The sequence below is a fragment of the Canis lupus genome, chromosome 3 (assembly GCF_048164855.1).
Source record: "Canis lupus baileyi chromosome 3, mCanLup2.hap1, whole genome shotgun sequence".
NCBI lineage: Eukaryota > Metazoa > Chordata > Mammalia > Carnivora > Canidae > Canis > Canis lupus.
In genome coordinates this window covers 24,652,912-24,676,075 of record NC_132840.1, presented here as the reverse complement: position 1 = coordinate 24,676,075, position 23,164 = coordinate 24,652,912, and the positions used below count along the sequence as shown (strand labels likewise).

The following is a 23,164-nucleotide window of genomic DNA, read 5'->3' as shown; positions in this document are numbered from 1 at the left end:
TCAGTTCACGCTGAGCGTGTGCACCACCCTGCTTCCTCCCCCTGTACCCTAATTCAGGCTGCTGAGCCGGAATCCCCAGAACATTCCAGACTCCTCCTCCCCAGCTCCCATACTCAGCATATCTGAGCTAGCTTGTACCTCCTGTCAGGCAGCTGCCCTCTCAAGTCCTTTGACCCCTTTGGATGCTGCTCTGATCCTGTCCCTGCCCAAGCCCTTGGGTTTCTGAACTGGGTACCTGGCACCTTCTTCGGGTACAGAGAGGCCCCAATTTCATTTCAGGGCACCACCTGTGCCCCATTGCCAGTGTCTTGCCCTCCTCAGCCAAGGATGCATGTGGCCAGCCAGCGTCCAGCACCTTGTCCCCCTGAGTGAGGCTTCATGGGGCAGCACCATACCATACCCAGTTAATCTGAAGTTTAACGAATAATAGCATCTGACAGACATACTGTGGCTCCAGGTGCATACGGGAGGGGACATCCACAGATTCAGGATTAGGCCTTGGCAGAAATGCCTGTCTGAGCCTCCTGTGTGGCTCTTCCCTTTGATGGCATAGTGTGGGTGGATGGCCTGTTGGCAGACACGTCTTCACCTGGAGGACAGATACTGGCCGGCCCCTGGCCAGTGGTTCTGTTCCTGCCTGGAATGCAGTCCCAGATGGTGGCCCACATCTGTGGCTGTTGAAAGAAGCAAGATTCAGAACTCTCTGGAGAGCCTGTCCCACTAGCTGCTCCAAGAGAAACCGAACTAAGGGGTATGGAGAGACCGAGGTTTCTGCTGGGCTCTGGGCATGTCAGCTAGGGTCCCAAAGGTCTGGCTGGGCTGCTTTGGCATGGAAGTGGGCTTGAGCAGGTGAGCTGAGTGGGTCAGGGCCAAGGCCAAGGGTACTCCATGTAGGTCTCTACCCAGAGAGGAGCATGCTCGTTGTCCAGAGAGCTCTCAGGCAACGGGGAGGACGTACAAACCAGCGCTGCCTATCTGAGCGAGGCTCACCCTCGCTGGTGGTGTTCATTGTGTACGTACACTGTTATGTCAAGGACAGAGAAAACCTTAACAGCACCAGGAAAAAAGGCCCGTGAACTTGGAAGACATGAAGGCCAAAGGAGGCAGGAGCAGACGTGCAGAGAGGTGGCTCCTTGTACCCAGGTAGCCCGTCGTTTAAAAGTGAGGACAAAACAGACTCAGATATGCGAAGGCTAAGCGAGTTGGCCACTCAAGAGATGCTTACAAAGACAACAACCACAGAGCATCCTTTACTACAAGGAAATCCACTGAGCCAAGAAATTGAGAAAATGTCACTAAGTTTATCCACTGACTGTAAAAACAAAGACTATTAATTTTTGTTTCTAAAACAAGACTGAAACTCTAGAGAAGCCTATCAGAATCGTACAGGCCAGGGTGGAAGTTCGCATCTGGCCGCAGTGTCCACATACTGTATAACCATCAACTTATTTGGAAAAAGAGCTGTAACTAAGAGTGTTATTGTGTGCATTTAAAAATATTAAGGGTACTCAACAGAAATTCAATATATATTTATTATTTTTTTAAAGTCATCTCCACACCCAACATGGGGCTTGGACTCACAACCCCGAGATCAAGAGTGGCACGCTCCACCGACTGAGCCAGCCAGGCACCCCAGAAATTTAATTTATAATGTCCAAATAAGCAAAGAAGAAAAAGTACGGAAGGTCATTAATAAAACAAAGAAGAAGGCAAAACAAACCAAAAATCTGTAAGGTGGTGGGCATAAAATACAAACTAAGATTGCAGAAATAAGTCCAAGTACACGAACCATCACAATAAATGGAGTAAATTCAGTAACTAAGCAATGGATTATCCACCGTAGTTACAGATGTGAGCTCTGCTGCTCACAGTAGACTCATCCCAAACTACACGTGAAGAAATGGCACCAGGATGCACGGTCTGAACACATGCGCCCCACAAGAGAAGAGCAAGATTTCTCAGAAAAAGAAAACTTAAGGAAAAAACATGAATAGAGATTGAAACGCTAACAATTCACCAAAAATATATAATAATCATAAACAGATGGGCCAAAGAACATAGTGTTGAGACACAGAAAGGAGAGATGCTCAAGCCCACCATGCAGAGATTTCAAAGGGACGCTTCCTGGGGGATGAGGGTGACTTCAAGGTGACCCCAAGGTGACCACAGTGTCACGTGTTCAATCAGTGGGCTCTGAAACAAACCTGGCTGCTTAGGGGACGCAAAAAGCGCCTTGGGTTTCTAGGACCTGCGGCCACAGGCCTGTGCACTCGGGATGACAGGCAAGCAGTAGGAACGTGGTGGGTGACAGGTGCTCCTGAGAAGCGTGGAATAAGAGATTAAATGAAAGTAGGTATGACCACAGTTTGGAACCAGAAGCGCCATATAGCAAAGCGTGATGGCAATCGAGCGGCACCTAAGCACTGGGATGTATTTACCAGAACAAGCCTGATGGCACCAGTCAGGGCCCAAGCTGCCAGGGGAAGGTGTCAGGAGGCAGGAGAGGAAGGTAATGGTGGAAGGTAATGCAAAAGAAACCAAGATGAGCAAACAGAAGGAAAAGCTAAACAGACAAACTCCAGCAATGTCAACCAAGGAGGTGCATGGTGAGGGACAGGGCAGGACTGGCACCATCAGAACAAGGTTTAAGTGTCAGAGAAGACAGTGGACATCACGCCAATCAATCTGAAAGCTGGACAGCGGGCATGTTCTCACAGAAGATGCAGGGAATCACCTGGATTCTTGAAGAAGTAACAACTGTGGACAAACCAGTAATCATTAAGGAGATGAAATCAGTGATAAAGACGCCCCCAACCCTGTGCCGGAAAAAACCGCAGGCCCAGCAGGTCTCAAGCCATTTTTACCACCCTTCAAAATCCTAAATCAAATGCAGGCCTAAGTCCTGCATGCAAAGCCCTGGGTAAGAAATGTGTTAGGATTCACAATTTTTTGGATGTTTGAAAGGCACACGTGCCACATCACACACTGCTCCATTTGGGTCTTGGGTGGCAGCAAGCAACCAGTGAGGTCCAGAAAGACCTGTCCATTTGGGCAGCTGCAAGGAAGCAACAACAAACCGATTGCTCCCAGGTCCGGAGGCTGGGAGTCCAAGGTACTCCAGCACATTCCGTGTCTGGTGAGAGCTTCTGGCTCACAGGGTGTCTCCACGAGGTGGGAGCGGCCAGGGTGCTCCTTGGGGTCTGCTTTAAGGGCATGAATCCCACCGTGAGGCTCCACCTCATGACCTCACCACCTCCCACGGCCCTGCCTTCTGATACCATCATGCTGGGAGGTCTGGTTCAACGTGTGAATTTGGGAGAGGCCACGGATGTTTAGATACAGCATCTGCCAAATCAGTTTACCACTAACATAAAAACAAACAAAATGGGCAGCCCCGGTGGCGCAGCGGTTTGGCGCCGCCTGCAGCCCAGGGCATGATCCTGGAGACCCTGGATCGAGTCCCACATCAGGCTCTCTGTATGATGCCTGCTTCTCCCTCTGCCTGTGTCTCTGCCTCTCTATCTCTCTCTCTCATGAATGAATAAAAAAATCTTTAAAAAAAACAAAAAACAAAATAAGCAACTTTGATTTTCAAAGCTTTTGGGTTTTGGAATTGTAGATAAGAAATCCTAGTGCTCAATACTCACATGACTCAGACACTGCCTTGGGCCCCTGCCCCCCTCCGCACACGTGTCCACACGGGGTCGTCCCAGGGACACTGCAGCACTTTGTGTCAGAACGCCGTCAGTAGGTCCATGGGAACAGCCGAAGATGGGAGGGATGGACCGTTTAACAGAGAAGAAAGCTCTCAATGAACTTTCATGCTTGTGCCCAGAGCTTCTCAGCTGTACGTGAGCTGATCTGTGCCAGGCACCCGCGGAGCTGGACAGTGGCTCTGGGGCACCCCCACCCTTCCTGGTTTTCATTTCACTGCATGTCTCAGCAGGGCCATGAGAGGAGGCGCGGGGAGGCAAAGGACGAGATGGGACTTGCTAGCGGGCAGGTGCTGATGGCCCACAGAAGGAACGCACAAAGAACCGGGCGATGCTCCGGGTGGAAACCCAATACACACACCGTTTCAGGGACTGATGAAATCATGGAGCAGGATTCAAGCAAAACCAAAGGAGGATCAGTGACCGACCGTCTCTGGAGACGGGCACAAGTACTACTAAGAGGACTATATGCACGCAGAGCCAGGCCGTGTCTGTGGACCAGAGGGCGCGGTTTTGTGAAGATGTCAAATGTCACCAAATTAACTTGTAAATTCCATCAGCTCCAATAAGGTTTTATTTATTTGAGAGAGAACGCAAGAGCGCACGCACACACACATGCACGCACGAGTGGGGGGCAGAGAGGCAGCAAATCTCTGGCAGACTCCTGCTGAGCTCGGAGCCTGATATGGACCCTGAGATCATGACCTGCACTGAAATCAAGAGTCGGATGCTTCACTGACGGAGCCACCCAGGCGCCCTTGCAATAAGGTTTTTTAAAAAAGCGACTTGAAGCTGCTCTTAAAATTCAGATGGAAGAGCAGAGGGTCAAGAACAGCCAAGACACTGTGCAGAAGGACATGGGAGCAGAGCCTTGTCCTAACGACAGAGTGGCATGGCACGCCTGGGCACAACACACCTGGGCATGAGGCCAGGCACCTGGGGGTAAGGCTGGGATACCTGGGTGTGCAGCACACCTGGGCATGAGGCCGGCACCCCTGGGCATGAGGCCGGGCACCTGGGTGTGAGGCTGGGCAGAAGCCACACACAGCTCAGGGGACAGGTGGAAACACCAGCCCCTCCACCCAGGAAACATCAGGGCCTTTCACACCACGCCTGAAGATAAATTCCCAAGGAACTAAGGGCTTACGCCAGCAAAGCAAAGCTTTATAGCTTTTATTTATTAATTATTATTATTATTAAGATTTTATTTATTCATGAGAGACAGAGACACAGGCAGAGGGAGAAGCAGGCTCCATGCAGGGAGCCCGACGTGGGACCCAATCCCGGGTCTCCAGGATCAGGCCCTGGGCTGGAGGCAGCACTAAACCACTGAGCCACCCAGGCTGCCCCACTTTATAGCTTTTAGACAAATATATGCGAAGATGTATTTAAGAACTTAGGGACAGGAAAGGACTTTTTAGACAAAAAAAAAAAAAACACAAATCATAAGATGAATGCATTTGAACACATGAAAATTTAAAAATTCTTCATATTAATTGATACCATTAAACAAAATAAAAGGCAAGCCACATAACCAATGCATAATCCAGAAAATTACCAACCAAATAGAAAATGGGCAGAGAACCTGAACAGGGAATTCACAGAACAAAACCTCAAATGGCTGGGAAATGTATCCAAAATATTCCTCCTCAGAACGAACTAGGGGAGAGCACACAGAGCTCCTGCTTCACACGCAATACCCAGCACTGCGGCAAAGATGATGTCTGTCCGTCCATGTTGCATGGAGGAGAGATATGGTGTCTCGTCTGCTGGAGGCAGTGTCCACGGCACAGCCTTTTCAGGAAGAGAGGCGTGCTGATGACGATGCCGTCCACGAAGGTGACACACGGGAGTGGGCGGGCCTGTGTGTGGCAACGTGGAGCTCAGGTGGGTGCACATGGCAGATCTGGGGCAGCTCTGAACCCACACGGCAGCTCCTGTGATGGGGACGCTGGGACTGCTATTGTCACTTCTTGAACAGGACAGGAGGCCAGTCCTGCATGAGGCCCAGACCCGCTGAGCTGGATGGACAGAGCATGGGCCCGTTCTGTGGGAGACTCACAATCTGGGGTGGGAGAAGCTGGGGTCCACGTGCCCCCTGCGGCTGGCTCCCAGCACATCTCGGAGCTACCCCGGATCCTGCTCTGGCCCTCATTGGCCGCCGGAGGCCCAGAGGCAGCCGACACCTCGCAGGGGACTTCAGGGTCCAGACCATGTCTATGTGTATGTGCTCAGGCGTGTACATCTGTCCATTCACACACATGCAGTGTGTACTTGCGTGTGTGCAGGAGGCAGTCCATCGGCTGCTGCAGCCTGACATCATCTTCTTTCTAAGCAGCGGCTCTTCCCCACTGAGGCAGGTGCCAACGGGAACATCACGGGGGCACCAGGGATGCGGCTGCTTGTTGTATTGCTGTTTTAGTGGTTCGACAGCGAGCTGGTGGGGGAGAGGGCTGGCAACCTGGAATGAAGCCGACCGATGGCTTAATGGCCTGTAGCCGCTACAGAGTAATTGAATGGCTGTGCGTCTGCGACCGACTGTTAGCGGACGACGTGCCCTGCAAGCCGATGACGAGAGACGCTGCCTGGGTGGGACTGGCTCCCGCTTGGAGGGCCGCAGAGGGCCAGGGCCACCACGTGGAGGGGCGTGCAGTCCTCACACAGGCAGGTCACACCCAGAAGTGGACATGCAAGCCCACAGATACAGTTCCCTGTATGTACACATTCACAGACGACCAGCCCCACACACGCTTGTGCTCAGCCCCTTACACGCACGTGTGCACATTGCACACACCCGCAGCAAACGCTATGCACCAGCACAAACATAGGGATGGAACCACCTGCCCCAGCTCTACCCCTCCCATGCAGCTTGGGCCCCCAGGCTCCCCACCATCCCGAGCCCTGTTCCTGCACACCCAGGTTCTGGGGCCCCTGAATGGAGGGTCTGGAAGATCCACCTGTTAGGGGTTGAGGGCCATGTAGGGGCTTCCACGCCCATGACCTGGGCCAGGCACAGGGAGGGACCCTCAGGAATGTGATTTCCACCAAATCCTCTGTCCCCAGGTGTGGGTGCCCTTGTCCTTGTCTTCCTGATGAAACAGGCTCTGAGAGACACGCAGGGTGGGTCCTTAGGCCCTGGCCACCCACCCCACTGCTTTCCAAACCGTGGAAATGTCCCCAATTCAGGAACTGGAGGAGGGAAAGGAAAGCAAGGTTGCTGGGAGGTATTGGCAAGGATTAAATTGGGGTCTCCTGCCCCGGCTGAGTGATGGCATCTGCAAGGATGAGCCAGCCCTCCACACGCCGCCTGGAGACCTCTGCCCCACACCCCTCTATTCCCATGCCAGACCCACTTCCATGTATCTCTCATGGTCACGGCGAAGGGTGTGAAGGGGGCCAAGTTCTCAGGATGCTGGCTGTGAGAGGAGAATGCAGAGGCTCCCGGACGGGGTTCTAGAGCACCTCTAGTGGCCCCTTTCTTCCTCTTAGAACGCCAGTGGAGAGGAGACGGGGTTGGGTGCGGACACAGGCTGGTCCTCTCAGGCCAGGGGTAGGAAGTCCAGCCGGGGCCTCATGTGTTAACATCTTGCTGTCACAGGGCCAGTTCCTCCTGGAATCTCCAGGGGAGAATCTTTCCCCATCTTTCCTGGCTTCTAGAAGCCTCTGTGGCCCCCACCTCTCATCGTCCAGGCCAGCACCAGCCAATCCAGTGTCACCTGGTCCCTCTGGCTCTGGCTCCCCAGGGACAGTCCTGCTGCTGCAGCTCCAGGGTGTGGCCAGGACTGAGGTGACCTTCTGGCCTGCAGAGACCGAGCCAAAACCCCTCTCCTTGGCACACGCTGTACCGGCCTCCTACCCCTGCTGCCAAAGCACATCCCAGACTGCTCCTGAGAACACTGCCTGGCCCTCCTGCCCCGACCACTGCCCGTGCCCTTTGTCACACGGCCCCACTCAGTTTGTTGTGTATCTGACCGCCCCCCTCAGCCACAGTGTGGTTTTCACCTGCTCTCCCTCTTCCTGGGACTCTGGACAGCCGCTCAGCACATGGCCACAGCTTGCCAGGCTGCATGACAGGCTGGGCACACCCCCTGGGAGTCCGTCTGCGAGCCTGGCTCCAGGAACACAGCCAGTCAGGTTTGCTGCACACAGTGGGGATCTGAGTGGGGCTGCTGCCCTCCTCTCGCTCCTACTCAGGGGGTGCAAACCCCCCAACCTCATGGCAGAGGGTCCCAGGTAGTTGTCCCACACTGTGGCCGTCCATCTACCAGTTTTACTAATGTCCAGGTCTTCCCCAGAGACATGTCCCCATGTATGTGGATGTGTCACAGATGTGGGTGTGATAATCTGATGCTGATCTATTTGGTGAGCCCAGAATTTACTTATTGGTCATGTTTTAAAGGAGTATACGCTGTGCCCTGCAGGCCACAGGCTGGGGTGGGGAACATGGGCCCAGAGGGCACACTAGGGTTGGGCGCAGGGATCCCAGTGTGTTGCTTGGGCTCTGGAGGTTCCAGAAGGGCCACCGAGCAGCCACGGCAATGCACACAGGACCACAATGATGAAGGTGACCCTGAGCAACTGACCAGAGAAGCAGAGTCCTCAAGTAGAAAGACGGGCCCCACTGCAGCTGCTGAGGACACAGGATGGGAGATGCAAGCCAAGTGTCCAGCGGCCCAGGGCAGGGGAGGCACAGACAGGCCCAGGAAGGGAAGGGGCAGCAGGGAGAAGTGGGCAGGGGACAGCACGGTCACCTGGGGGGCCAGGGCGAGGGCCCCAGTGGCGAGGTCACACACAGGCCATGGCTGCTTTAAGAACTGGAGCCACAGTTTCCAAATTTATTGTTTATAATATAGTGCTTGAATCTTCTTCAAGAACATTTTTATTTTTTATTGTTTTTAAAATTCATTTATTTATTCATGAGAGACGCAGAGAGAGGCAGAGACACAAGCAGAGGGAGAAGCAGGCTCCACGCAGGGAGCCTGACGTGGGACTCGATCCCGGGTCTCCAGGATCATGCCCTGGGCTGAAGGCGGCGCTAAACCGCTGAGCCACCTGGGCCGCCCAAGAACATTTTCATGTAGAAACTCAACAGAAAAGGAGTGGGAGTTTTTGAGCATAAGCTGGTTCCAGCAGTTCTTGGAGGACTTTACGATCTGGCTGCTCAGCCAGGGGCTGGGGCGTGTTGCAGGGCAGGGGTGCGTGTCTCCCACGTGGGGTTTGCTTCCATCCATCAGGCACTGCTCTGTTTTACACGGAGATGTTAACCTCCCGAAGCGGAGCAGAGCCTGTCTCCTACACCCTTCCCCAGGCAGGAATGTCAGGCTTAGTGCACCAGGACCTGACTCCTGGGGTCGCCCTGCCTCAGCTGGCCTGGAGTGCTGGCACCACCCCCTCCCTCAGGGGCGCCTGGCCCCTGCCCTGGGCTGCAGGGGCAGCGGGGGGCGGGGGGCGGGTGGCAAGTGGCTCTGCCCATGGATACACCTGGAGAGTCCAATCCCTTGTAGGGACTCACACCCCACCCCCACCCAAGAGACAGGGGCATCTGTCCTGACCCCGAGGGCTCAGCACTGAGGACTTCTGACTGGGATTGGAGTGCAGGATGGGGGTGTTGTCCAGCCAAGGCCGTGCCCTCAGGAAGCAGGCACACATGTTTGTGTGTGTGGGAGGCCATTCCAGCCAAGGGGGAACCTTCTGGAAGCCTCAGGACGCTTGGTCACATTGACACAGCAAGTGGGGCAGAGCACTTGGTGTTCTTAGACGCGCGCATTCCAAAGACAAGTCAACATCCTTCTGTGGTCTTGTCAGTTGAGGACGATTATTTTTTGAAAGTATTTCATACAGATCATAGCATAGACCAAATAATTACATAAACTTTTTCAGAAATCAAAATGTCCAGTAGTATGAGATACAGTGGAAACCAGTGAGACTCAGTGAAGACTTGCAGTGCTCGATTGGAGTGTCTCCAGTGGCATGTGGCTCCCTAGTCACCACAAGGGAAGACCTCGGACAGCCAGAAGCCTGGTCACGCAGTGTTGGATGTGATGCCAACGGCCGTCCCCCTGAGAAGAGCTGGATGGCAGGCAGGCAGCTGAGCTGGCCTTGGGTAGCCAGCCTGCTCAGTAGGTGGTGACCACTGTGTGTGCCCCGGCCTCAGGCAGGAGCGTGGGCTGATCACCGGAGCAAACCTGGCCCCTGGGAGGCTGGGAGGAGAGTTAGGCTGCATGGCGTAGGGGTGGGGGGTGGTCATGCCGGCGTCTATGGCCTTTCTATGGTCACCTCCCCCTGCCCAGGACCAGTGGCCCCCCCACTTGGTTTTGCTGCTCTTTTTAGACACATGTTCTGGGTACAGAACATTCTGGAAAAGCTCGACTGCAGCTGTGCTGTGAGTGCCACTCCCCAGCAGCCTTGGGCAGAGTACTGTGATCTTGCTTCTGTCTGGGTTAGGGGGCTCTAGGTAAAGGGGAATCCGGCTCACTGGCGCCTGGTCTCAGGTCACCCTGGTTGCTCGGATAGAACTGCCGGAGGAGATCTCTCTTGTTGATCTTCCCCATCTGGTTCCGCGGGATCTCATCCACCAGCAGGAGCTCCGAAGGCACAGCATATGGGGCCAGGAAGCCCCTGCAGAGACAAGTAGGGTCTGAGTGGCAGGCATACCATGGGACAGGCAGCCTGGCAAGGGGGGCAGATGTCCCATGGGGCCCCGAAGCCCAACCATACCCGTGCCTGCCCCAGGAGGGCATCTCTGCTGCAGAATGCTAACACGGAGAGGATGTGGGCAGAGGACGAGCCCTCCTTGGGGCCAGGCCTCCCAGAGCCGGGAAGAGCAGGCCCCACTCTCAGCTGGCTGTCATGACAGCAGGCCTTGGCCACATGGGTGGAGCAGGCAGGTGGGCAGGGCCAGTGGATGCCTGCAGACCCCTGGGTGCTGTGGCCTTGTGGACTGGTGCTATCCTTCCTGCAGAGCCTTGGGATGAGCAGTGGGAGGGACTGGCCTGTTGGTCTCAGCTGCCCTGCATCCTGTACTCTCAGGAGGGTCCCCCCATTACACGGTGCATTCTCCTGTGAGTGGCCACGTGGTGGGATCTTGTCACCTCCAGGCTCTACTCTGAGAAACTACTCCTTCGGCTGCTGGCACCGGTTCTCTCCTGAGACCCCGTCTCAGCCATCTACCCCTTGCCCTCCAACAGCTGCACATGGGGGCCACATGCCCCAAGGTAAGGAAAGCACAAGATGCTGCCAGGCAGTGGGGGTCTCAGCCACTGGGGAGGTATCATGGTGAGCTCATGATGTGTGGTAGCAGAGAACCCCCAAATCTCAGCCTTAGCAGCTGGGTGCTCGTGAATAACACATGATAATTGACTTTGTGGGCAGGGTCCAAGTGCTCACAGGTGCCAAGTATCACCAATACCCCAGTGATGCATGGTTACCTTGGGGTGGTTCGTGCTGAATGCACCAGCTGCAGGCCAGCGGGGAGTTTGGGGTGCAGGTGTGGGCTCATGCCTGAGAGGGTGCCTCCACCTATGGTCCTGGCAGCTGTCCACAAGGGCCCAGAGGACACATGCAGCTGGCTGGACTTTGCTGCAACAAGCTACCAGGACTGCCCGAGTGACTCTCGCAGCATGGCAGGCCGCACCCCTGCAGCCCCATCACAGAACATAGCCCTTCCCGCGCCCCAGCCCCACTGCCCAAACCTGGGTACTCCAGTTAGGGCGGCTCTCCCCACGCCTGCTTCTCTGTCTTCCCTGTTGGTGGCCCAGCATCCAGCTGGGGCCAGGGCCCAGAGAGGGAGGGCAGAGGCAGTTCTGGGTGCCACCCGAGGCACAGCGATCCCCATGATGGATGGCCAGGTGAGCAGGCTGTGGGGCATGGGTTCCCGTCAATCCACAGACAGAACTTGGGAATGAAGGCCACATTAAAGGTGTTTTCAGACAGAGACGCTGCCAAGTCCCCAGGCAGCTGCTGAGGCCCTTGGGCCTGGGGGCCAGGCTGGGACACACATGGCATTTCCTGGTGACTAAATCCTCTCCCAGAGACAACGCTTGAACAGAAACACAGCTGACCCTTGAACAACACTGGCTTGAGTTGCATGAATCCACTCATATGTGGATTTTTCAATAGAGAAGAGAACTGAAAATGTGTTTTGTCCCTCTTGTGATTTTCTTCCTCCTTCTGCAGCTTATGTGCCGTGAGGACACGGTACATGCTATACACAACACAACATACAACACACATGAGGGTCGACTGTTCTCAGCGGGGCTTCTGCTCAACAGTTGGCCTTTTGCAGCTGAGTCTGTTGGAGCATCAGTAGTAGTAGGGTGCAGAGCCAGAGCGGCAGAAGTGCTGCTGGTGCATGAAGGGGGGGAAGGACATCATGGGAGGGGGCGATAGAGCCGGGCCTTATGAACCCTAACGTAGCAGCCACTTTAGAAGAAAGGAATGAGAGTGGCCCCAGTGGCTTAGCGGTTTGGTGCCACCTTCAGCCTGGGGTGTGATCCTGGAGACCCGGGATCGAGTCCCGCGTTGGGCTCCCTGCATGGAGCCTGCTTCTCCCTCTGCCTGTCTCTGCCTCTCTCTCTCTCTTTGTGTCTCTCACGAATAGATAAATAAAGTCTTTAAAAAAAAAAAAAAAGGAACGAAAGCCATAAAAGCTAGGAAATGACGTGGAAGTGTTCTGAAGGGCACCTGTGGGCCTGGCATTTCTGAGGACAGCAGGCCTTCACCCCTGGGGACTGAGGGCTCTTCCTGGGAACATGGGCCACCCCTGGACATGTGCAAAGGGCCACAGCTTAGCAACGGGTTCAACAGGAAATGAGATGCGCATCAAGGCAGACTGGAGTTATTTGTGAACAGCAGGCTTCCCCAGGGACACATGCATGAGGACCACGGACATGTTCTCCAGGGAGAAGGTGTGGCAGGCGCAAAGCAGGGTGCCCACCACTCCTTCGTGGTCTCATCAGACATCACTTGTGGTTCAAGATCACAGAGCCTAGATTCCTTCCAGGTGTGGAAATCCCACATCCCTTTCTGACTTGGAATCTGGGGGGATGGAAGTGGTAGCAGGTGGTCCCAGACCCCGCTCCAGGCCATGCTCACCCTTGCAAGGGGATGTGCAGCCTGAACCCCCGACTCCAGCTTGGGGCACAGAACAGGGAAGAAGGGTCAGGCCCTTCCTGGAGGGTAGAGATGGAGCATGGAATCTCCACAAAGAAAAAAAACGGGAGCACAGAAGAAAATGTTATTTAAAGGAACCTCTAAAAAGACCCCTAAATGGCTGTGGACATGACCTAGAGAGAGAGTGCATCTTCCTCAAGAGCCCCATTGGGAGAGGTGGAGCCACATTGGACCTGCTCTCCACAGGCTAAGTGGCCTCCACGTCACCGCCTAGTGACTGCAGGGCTTGAGGACACAGAGGCCTGGATGCCGGCCTCACTGAGGGACAGTCCTGGAGATGGTGGATAGACTGTCTGCCCTGACCTCCCGGGGGGCGGCCCCCCCACCCCAAGCACACACAGTGGCCATGGCCACAAGCCAGACAGGTGTGCACGCACCGAAGGGGGTAAGTGTGAACATGGGGTATGGGGGCTTCTGGCTGGGGACAGCCATGGGTTACCCTGACACTGGACCTGACCCTCTCTGGTGGAGAGCTTGGCAGAGGGCGACTAGAAGCTTCTCCTTTGTTAAACAGCTCACTGTAAGCATGATTCTGTAAATCCAGGGGAAGTAAATCGCCCAGCTGTGCTGTCCCCTCATGAAACAAGGGCTCCTGCTGTTGTGAAATCATGTTGGACGAGCCAAAAATATCTCTAGCGCTGAGGAGCGGGAGGCAAGTTGGGAAGGAAGGGGGTGCAGGGAGAGGGCAGAGGAAGGAGAAACTTCTCAGGTTCGAAATAAAGACTGGGGGTATCATGACAAGCTTCCTTTCTGAACTCGGCGCTACTGCTCTTCTTGCTGCCTATCCCATTGGCCTTTGGTGGGACAGACTGCAGGGTGCTGCAGGCATAGGGGAGGGGGCCTGTGAGTGTCAGCATGCAGAGAAAGCCCCAGAGCCATGGCACATGGCACGAAGCTCTGGAGACGGTCTACAGTAAGGTGAAAGTGAGCCCATGGAATGCAGAGCTGTGGCCCCAGCACCCCAGGCTACATGCAAATCCTTGTCTTGTTCAGCACAGGTGGGTGGGTGATCTGCCCAGGAGAGGGTTGGGAGGGGACGTACCGCTCACTACAGCTCGCCAGCTACCATCACGGAGCTTCCCTGCAGCCTCAGGAATGTAACATGTCATCTGGCCTTCCTGGCTCCCCTGCCGTCCCTGCAAGACTTAGGACCCCGCTGCCCACCCCGCCCTCGACCCCAGGACAGTCCATCCCGTGCCTGCCCCTACCTTGCCCACTCTTTGAGCTCTCTGTGGGACAGCGAGTGTCCCTCTTGCAGGGTCACCACTGCGGTGACCCGTTGGCCCCATGTCATGTCTGGAACTCCAATCACAGCTACATCTGTGAACAGAAGAAATGCTATGTTGACTGCTGCCAGCTGGGGAGCATGGGGTCAACATGGGGGTCATGTAGGGGACACTGTGTTTTGGGTGGAGCCCAGAGTGGGGGCTGGCTTTCCCATCTCTGCCCTCCACCCCCCTGCACTGCCCTAGGGCAGGATCACTGGTAGGAGGGCTGGGGATGATAACAAATGGGTCCTGTCGGGGAGCCTCTGCCATCCCCATGGTCCTCACAGCCTGTGACCTGAGGTAGGAGCAGGTCTGGGCAGTGCCCACATTTCCCGGACCAGCAACCACCAGTGCATGGGGGCAGCACGAGGACCACCCCCCACCACAGCTCTCCTGAGCAAGCCAGGGCTCCTGAGCATATGGGCTGTGCAGACCAGTGCAACCTGCTCAGGCCTGGACGCTAGCCATGGCGCAGAGGCAGGGCGTATGGACGTGCCAGGGGTGGGGAGGTCCCTAACTGTGCCCCAAGGGTAAGTAACCTGGTCTGGCTCTATCTACAATGAAATACACATGGAAGCATGTTCAGAATGTTTCCAAGACAGCCGGGTCTGGACCCAGCTCGCCGTGGGAAGTCCCTGCCATGGGGCTGGGTGCCACGTACCGGTGATGCTGGGGTGTGTCAGCAGGAGCCGCTCCACCTCCAGGGCGCTGATCTTGTAGCCACCGCTCTTAATGATGTCTACGGATGTTCGGCCCCGGATCCAGTACATGCCGTCCTTAAACACGGCCGTGTCACCTGAGGAAAGGGGGTCTGGTCACAAAGAGGTGCACTCCAGGGCCCAGCAGTTTTCGAGGGGCACATGCATGCTGCATGCCTGTGTCAGGGAGCATAGGTCCCCTACCCCGGGACCCGCGGGGTGATGGGGGTGCATGTGGGGTGTTTCAGGACAAGGGGGCAAGCATGGAACTCAAGGACTGTGATCTCAGCCTGTGGCCTGACCCCAGACGGCCCTCTGCACACAGCAGTGTCTCAGAGCAGAGATCAGGGCTCAGAGGCAGGACAGCTAGCGCTGTCAGCACTCAGCAACACTGCTTCCTGCTCTTTCTCAGGCCTGAGCAGAGAGAACAAGAATTTCAGTCTCCTGCCATCCCATCGGGGTGGGGGTCCCAGTCACAGCAGGGTCCCAGTGGAGTCGGGCATCACTGCAGCCCGCTTTCACTCGTGGGGTCTCCTGGGCTGCAAGTAGTCACCCAGGTCTCTGAAGGAGGAGAACGCCCTCCTGCCCCTCCACACTGACTGTGTGGTTTCCTGCCATGCTTCCCTCACATGCCAGGCCCCCGGAGGTCCACCTGGTCCTCTCTCGGGCAGCACTGGGCCACGTGATGCTCACCAGGCATCCTAGCACAGGCAGGTGGCAGGGGGGGACAGTGAGTGCCAGACCAGAACAGGGAGGGTGCAGGGGAGGCGGGCTCAAGTATGTGTGTGGATGCATGTCCATACGTGTGGCATGTGTAAGTGCTCCCATGGGGCACACACATGTGAGCGTGTGCCTGTGGGGATGCCCCTACCCGGCCCTCTGGGAACAGCACTGGTGCCTCCCTACCTACGCTCACACACCCTGAGACCCATGCTGGGTCATTAGCTGGAATAAATCATCAATGTTTCATGACGAGTCACGCCTCCCACGCAGGAAGGCACCATCCATCATTTGCCGCTGCCTGACCTGCCGCGGCCTAGGGCATGATCCGGTCTACTGAACACGACAGATGCTGGTGCAGGGATGGGTGACTGGCTTACATATGGCGGCGCGGGAAGGCCAGGCTCCAAGAGCACAGGGCCAGGAGTGTGGTGGGTTCTCTCCCACTGACAGAGGCACTGCAAGTGTACCTTTGGAAACGGTGACTGGGTGGCGGCTGGCTGGTGGGAAGGGACGTGGGTGTGGCTGCGGGGATGACTGGGGTGGACACACCTGACCTGGGTCCTGCAAACCCACTGAGCCCCCTATTTCTGGGGTGCAGGCCCAGCTTTGGCTGGACAGCTGTGTGTTCCCCCAAGAGCTTCCTGACCCCCAGCTACCTATTCCCTAAATGTACCAATGGGTGTCTGAGAAGGTGCTGGCAGGCTGTGTAGGCTCCGTGTGGCCAGGTGGTGTCCTGCCATTCATGGCAAGAAGAAACACTAATGTGCCTCCAGGAAGCAGGTGGCACAATGACAACACCTACCCGCCTGGCATGCTCATGCTCGGTGGAGGCTGAGATACTCTGTGGTGAGCTCCCCATCCCTGTGCTCCCATGGGGAGCCCAAGGCCTCGCTCTGGTGCCACGTGACACACCTCAGGCCCCACCTCACCTTGGACACCAAGCAGCAGCTCTGCAGCTGTGTCCAGCCCTACCTCCAGGGAGATGTGGGCTGAGCCTGGTCAGGTGCACACAAGGGCCCTGTGTTCAGGCACTGGTACCTGGCATGTGCCAGCTCATGCCTGCTCCACACCACGGGCTGCACCTCCTCCAGAGGAGATCCTTCCATGCTTTCCCTGAGTGTCTGTCTCCTGCAGGGTTAGGTGTGGAGCTGGAAGCCTCGCCAGGGATGCAGATTCAAAGAATTATGCTGAGGAGAAAAGGCCGGTCTCCAGAGGTGGCACCTGTAGGGTCTGTGTCTCTTCCTTGAACAAGTGACAGGGCGGCTGGGGTGAGGGTAGTGGGGGTAGATGGCTGCGGTGAGGGGTGGGGGTAGATGGGAATAGACAGGCTGCACAGCAGACATGAGGGCAGTGAGCAGAGGACACACATGCATGTGCACACACGTGTGTAGGGCTGGCGGGCCTTGGAAAGCCCAGGGACAGGCCCTGCTGTCACGCTGGTGACGAGGATGTGGACATGGGGATGGGGAGAGGGTGTAAGGGGCCACCCTGCACGCCACCTGCATCTTCCCATGAATCTGTATCCATCTCAAATAGAGAGGGTTAAGAAACCACTATTTGCTTTGTGGAGAAGTTCCCAGCTGACCGTGGGGGACTCACCCCCAAGTTATGTCCCATGTCTGCAACTCGCTGTGATCAAGCAATCACTTATTAGGTAAAGAATTGGTATTAACTAAGCTCCCGACTGAGAGGCAAGCACAGGAAACTGCTCACTGTGATACTAATGAATGTGTCCAATGAAGTCATCTGTCCCTTAGGTATCAGCATCCCCCCTGCTGGGAAAGACCTGTTCTGCTCTCGGGGGTGGGGGCTGCCCAGGGTTGGGGCGGGTGCACAAGGGGGCTGCACAGGGGGTGTGCACTGGGTGGGCAGGGAAGCAGCTGAGAACTCAGCCATCTTTTCTGTGCCTGGCACCTGTTAGACACTGTTGGACTCCAGCACGGGCTATTCCTGGCATCACCCCAAGCTGGGGCTGGAGTGGGGGGACTTCCTCCCACCTGCCCTTCCTGCTCTCAGCCCCCAGGTGCCGGCCAGGTTCTGGAGGGAAGACAATCAGCTGAAAGGCTCCCACAATCACAGGACGTGGTGTCCAGAATGTGAGCACGAGGAAGGAAGTCAAGTCAGAGCACCCAAGGCACTCGACTTGTCGGATGTTAGGAATCTGGGATGGAGAAGATTCTCTGGGACTCCAAAGAGGGGGAAGGTCATACAGTGCCCAGCAGGAAGCGGCTGTAGCTGACAGCAAGCATGGTGAAGCTAGAAACCAATAAATATGATCTCTAACCCCCCTGAGCTCTATCTGGCCTGCCCTAGTGAAGACACTGTTAGACACCCCTCCCCACCAAAATGCACAGCTGACACTGCACCGCCAGGAGGCTCACTCCTGGAGAACGCAGCTCTCCCAACTACAGAGCAGCAGGGAAGGAGGAAGGGGGGCCTATGTAGGGCAGCAGGCCCCGGAGTCCTCCCCAAGCAGGAATGGTGGCACCAGGGCGCCTCACTCAGGGAGCGAGAGGACAAAAGGACCAGGGTCCCCATGAGGCTCAAGCGAGTGCTGCATCCACTGCCTCATGGCACAGACAGTGCTGCAGCCACTGAATGTGCTGCTTCCAGGGGGAGGACAGGTATAGAGATGGAATCAGCTCAGGTGCAAATGGCTACTGTTCTCACACTGGTAAAGCTAGTGGAGTCTTCAAGCCATCTGTGTATAACTGTGATAAAAACTGAAGACTTACAGACACTCATCCTCTGCCCAGGGGTCTGGACTGACTAGTGGCCCCAGAAGACAGCCCGCGTGCAGCAGGTGCTCAACATCCAACAGAGGAGACAGAAGACGGTCTCATGTCGCCACTGGGTCACTGTGTCATGGTTCACGAAAACATGTTCCAGGGGGTCTGGGACTTAACTTTATGAACGCAAAGCCTGGCAAGCGGCAGAAGAGACACAGGAGAGCACCCCTGCGAACCCTGGGAAACAAAGGATTCTTAAGCAAGATAAAAAAATAAGACACAACACATCCAAACTTTCCATGCACAGAAGGAGTCGCCAGCACAGGGCTTGGGCCAGTTGCAGACTGCACGGCTGGTCCACCCAGCATCCCAGAGGGGCCCTGTCATCTGGCATAGCCTTCATGGTGACCCTGCCTCCCTCTCAGTGAAACGCACAGGTCAGGGGCAGCCATCCCCTCCACGTACCCATACCCGCTAACATGTAGCACTTGGCCTAGCTCCTAACTGGGACTTACAGGTCAAGATTAAGATCTCCTTGTTGGAGAGGTAACCCAGAACTCCCAACAGTGGCAAGGCAGGAGATGACCAGAACAGATTGTGCCTGAGTGCCATTCTGATGCCTTCTCCATTGCAGAGGTGTGAAACGTGAGCAAAGCGTGTACCAAGTGTGTCCCTGAGAGCAGTGAAGCTCAGCGAGGGAGCACTGGAGACCAGAGATACAAGGATGGAAGGAGCCCTCCTGTAAGTGATGGTGGCCAGCAGCCATGCTTGGCTCACAGGAGCCCAGCGGCTGACAGATGCGCAGATGCCCACACCCAACACACAGGTCATCAGGTCATGTCATTGCTCTTCAGAGCACAAGGTCTAAAGGCCTCCTGAGACCCACTGTTGGACACATCTGAACACAGCTTCTAGCCTTGTGTTTTAGAAATAATGCCGCCGCAGATGCCTGTGCACCTGGCTCTGCCTGCTTCTCGTCACCCTTGATGAACATGTTCCCAGAAACACTCTGGACACAGTGTCACCTGTTGGAGGGAAAGCACCCGCCTCACGGCAGCGAGGCCCAGCTTTGTCAGAATTTCACATTTGGTGACAGGAGTCAATCACTGTTTCTGCATTTCTCTTGTTCACCACGAGGAAGTGAGACGGTATCTTGTATATTTTTAGGCCCAGAGCTCTGCTCTTCTGTGATGTGCCCATCACCTGCGCCTGTTCCCCCTAGGGCGGCCTGAGCTCTGTGAGCAGTGGTTTGGAGAGCAGCCCTACATGGGTGCCGAGGCCCGTGAGGGCTCCGCTGTCGCTCTGCTGGTGCTGTGATGTCTGTCTCCAGGAATAACGTCATGTCTGCCATGGAGGGAGGCAAGAACCCGCTGATGTTCTGGTGGATTTTCCCAGAACCCTGAACTATCTTTGACTGACACGCTGATGTGGAAGTGATGCGTGTTTACTAGGTCACTTAACACTAAACAGTGCATGGTGAAGTATTTTTACAGTAAGTCAGAGAGGCTGTTTGTTTCCTTATGCTCAGTTAGCAGTGTCTCCAACACAGATCTGCTTAGCAGGAAGCGTCAAAGGTAGTAGGAACTGTGACATCTGCTCAGCTCTGTCCCCATGTCCATCCTATGTCCTTACCTCTGTCCTGTGTCTTCATCTCCATCCCATGTCCTCATCTCCATCCCGTGTCACCTCCATGTCCTCATCCCTGTCCCATGTCCTCATCTCCATTCCATGCCCTCATCTCCATCCTATGTCATCTCCAAGCCTTTGTCCCTGTCCCATGTCCTCATCTCCATCCTGTGTCACCTCCATGTCCTCGTCCCCATCCCATGTCACCTCTGTGTCCTCTGCTTCATCATAAAGGCCTGAGGATGCCTGGCTCCTGGAATCAGCTGTCCCCCTACCCTGGGCTAGCACTGGTGCCATGTGCATGTCCAATAGCTTCTCTCTGGCTGTGGTGGTGCTCAAGTGAACAAAAGTTGGGAGGAGTCACCGTGGCTGTCAGCAGAGTTTCTCGGGGGAGACCTTGGGTCTCCTCTGTAGGGGGAGTCCACGATGCCTGAGGGCTTGCTGAGAGCCCCCTGCATATCTGGGGAAGGAGGTGGACATGGGCGACTGGGGGGCAGTAGGACTGGCTGGTGATCTCTCCCCTCATCCAGACATGGACTCAGCCCTTCCTCATGGCCCACCAGCAGTGGCTCTCTAGCTCCCGCCAGAATTCTGTGGCAGGAGGAGCTGGCCAGGGAAAGGGTTAAGTTTAATTTATCCTGATTTCTATTTAATATCATGCTCTCCCCGCAGGAGCCAGCAGCTGCGAGCTGATTGCACCCGCTCATTATGCAGCCTGTATCGCTAATGGCCTGTGACAAAGGCACACGGCTTCCAGGCCTCACCCCCGAGAGCCAATTAAACACACACACTCCCTTCCTGTTTGCAGCGCATTACAATGAAATTAAACTGAGTTTCAAAATCATTTTCTCCTAAAGACATCTCTTTATAATAATTAATGCATGCTATTCCTTTTCAACTCAAATATTCATCAGCAGCAGTGGCTGAACGTTTTAACGCTGACTGCCCCACATTTTGCATTGCCGCCGCCCGGCGCTCAGGGAGCTGCTACCCACAAAATCCACAGGGCTTGGGTTCCTGTGCTTTTAAAGAAAAATAAAAAACCCTGAAGCTTTTATCTGAATTTAAAAATAAAAGAAGATAGCCACAAAGCAAGTCAGGTTTCCACACTGGGACCACACAGAGGAGGGATATACACAGAAGCGAGGTTAGCTCAAACACCTCACGTGAAGGACAGTGATGGGGAGAGGTCTGCTGCTCTCAGGCTGGCTTGTGTGAATGCAATGCTCACAAAGAGAATCCAGGCAGTCTAAGTTACGGAACTAGGAGGCCCTGGAACAGGTGACCGGGGCTCCTGGGACTCGACCACTGAGCCCTCTGCTCACCTGTCAGGGCTCTCGACCAGGTTCTCACTGGTCTTGCTCTGAAGGCTGAGAGATGTCCCCTCTCCAAACCCTCATAACCACCCATGCTTGCTTCCTCTGCTCCTCAGGCAGGGACAGGGGAGGCTGGACACCTCCAACCCAGCTGCCTGGGTGTCCTTCTCCCTCATGAGGTTTGCAGGCATGAGGGAGAAGCATAGACAGCTGCAGGACTTACAGTGTGGACATGGGACTGGCTGGGACCAGCAAATCAGGACCCACGTGCTGCCTAACAGTGGGACAAGAAGGGGGCCCCCCGACACGTACCTCCTCAGGAAGACTCTGTCTGCCCCTTCATGCCAAGCCCTCACCCGACAGGTCCACATGGCACCCCGAGACTGCTGGGGTCTATGAGGGTCCCCACTCTACCACTTGGTGACCTCAGGTCTAACAGCAGCAGATCAGAGGACATGCCATCCCGCCCCACATAGAGCCATGCCGACCTGAGCCCAGGGAGGTGCCTGAGCGAATGCCAGGCATGAGCTGCACATGCTGTGTGGCCACCATCCTTCTCCTAGGGCACACGGTAGCCCCGTGGTTTCCGCTTTGCCCATTTTCTGCCTTTTTCTTCACCTCTGCTTCCCACAGAACAGGAGATGAGGCAGATTTGTGATTATGGGGCCATGTGTGGTGATGTGTGAAAACAGGCCTTTCTTTTTGGAAAACATTGTCTTAAGACTATTATGAAATGATGCATTGTCGCAGAGAAGTTTTAGACATACAGATGGGCAGAAAGAAGAGGAGGAACCACCTGGAACTCAGAACCCAACCACCTATAGGCCAGGGCTGGTGTTCTGGGATACCAGTGAATCTATATGTTGCAAACCTAATATTCACAGTGTCTGCTATAAAGTCCACATTTCAGGACCACTGTGGCCAAGTGAGGCATGCAGGGGGATCCCAGGAAGGCTCTGTGTCCTGCGGGGATGGTGCCAACTGCACACCAAGGCAGGGCCCAGGCATAGCATGGAGAATGTGAAATGACCCAAATGGAAAAGGAACCCCAGAACAACTTGGATCCTGGCAGGGGGAGAAGACTTCTAAAGCAGGGGCCTTGGGGTGAGGGAGGGGCAAGGAGGGTCTGACATCCAGGGGCTCCTGACCATGATGACAGAGTACACCCCCTATTTCTGTCCTGGACAGAAGATTCTGGGGTGTCCAGGCCTCCCTCCTACCTGTCTTGAACCAGCCATCCCAGGTGAAGGCTTGTCTCGTCTCTTCTGGTTTGTCCCAGTATTCTCGGAACACAGATGGTCCCCTGACCAAGAGCTCCCCTTCCTTTTCCTTGAACCCTGGGGTCACCTGTCAGCAAGGGAGAGAGCACACACCTCTCAAGATGGGGGCTTCATCTGCCTTTTTCGTGACCCCTCCCCCAGTTGATCATACTCGCTTCTGAAATTAGACACTTTGTTGGAAATGATTGAAAAATGCATCTTTCAACATTGGAACTCCATCAGACGACACGGTGCAGTGCTGGCCCACTAGGGTGGGGAGCTGTGTGTCACCACATTCATCCTAAAAAGCCCCGTGCTCTAGACTCGAAGACATGAGTCACTGACCCATGTCATAATCAGGGCCTGGCAGGGTTCAAGGTTCAAGCTGCCCGTCCTCTTCTAAAACTGTGCTCCCGACACTCCATGAAACTCTGTCTTCAGGGTGTTCCTGCACAAACCATGGCACACAGGAGCCTCAGGGAGGCATGGGCAGCCACCACACCCACCGGGGCTGCAGCAGCTGGGCTTCGGAGGCTCCCGTGGGGCCTTCTGGAGTCGGTCTCTTTCCTTGGTGAGGAGGAGGCGGAGCACAACTGAGAGGACGGCTCTGTGGGTAAGACCCAGGTACCCAGGACACAGTGGCACCCAGATTATGTGGTCC

At 55.4% G+C, this 23,164-nt stretch overlaps 1 protein-coding gene across 5 annotated transcripts in view; it reads right to left on the bottom strand.

Moving 5' to 3' along the window:
* Positions 1-8,576: 8,576 nt before the first annotated feature.
* ACSF3 (acyl-CoA synthetase family member 3) overlaps positions 8,577-23,164 on the bottom strand; it is a 51,640-nt gene continuing 37,052 nt past the window's right edge. For all 5 annotated transcript variants that reach the window (XM_072819594.1, XM_072819597.1, XM_072819595.1 and 2 more), the window contains 4 exons: positions 22,465-22,591; positions 14,814-14,948; positions 14,093-14,204; positions 8,577-10,331 (listed from right to left, as the gene is read on the bottom strand). In XM_072819594.1, coding sequence (XP_072675695.1) covers positions 10,154-10,331; positions 14,093-14,204; positions 14,814-14,948; positions 22,465-22,591 — 552 coding nt within the window. In that variant the 3' untranslated portion in view covers positions 8,577-10,153. The remainder of the gene's footprint in view (positions 10,332-14,092; positions 14,205-14,813; positions 14,949-22,464; positions 22,592-23,164) is intronic.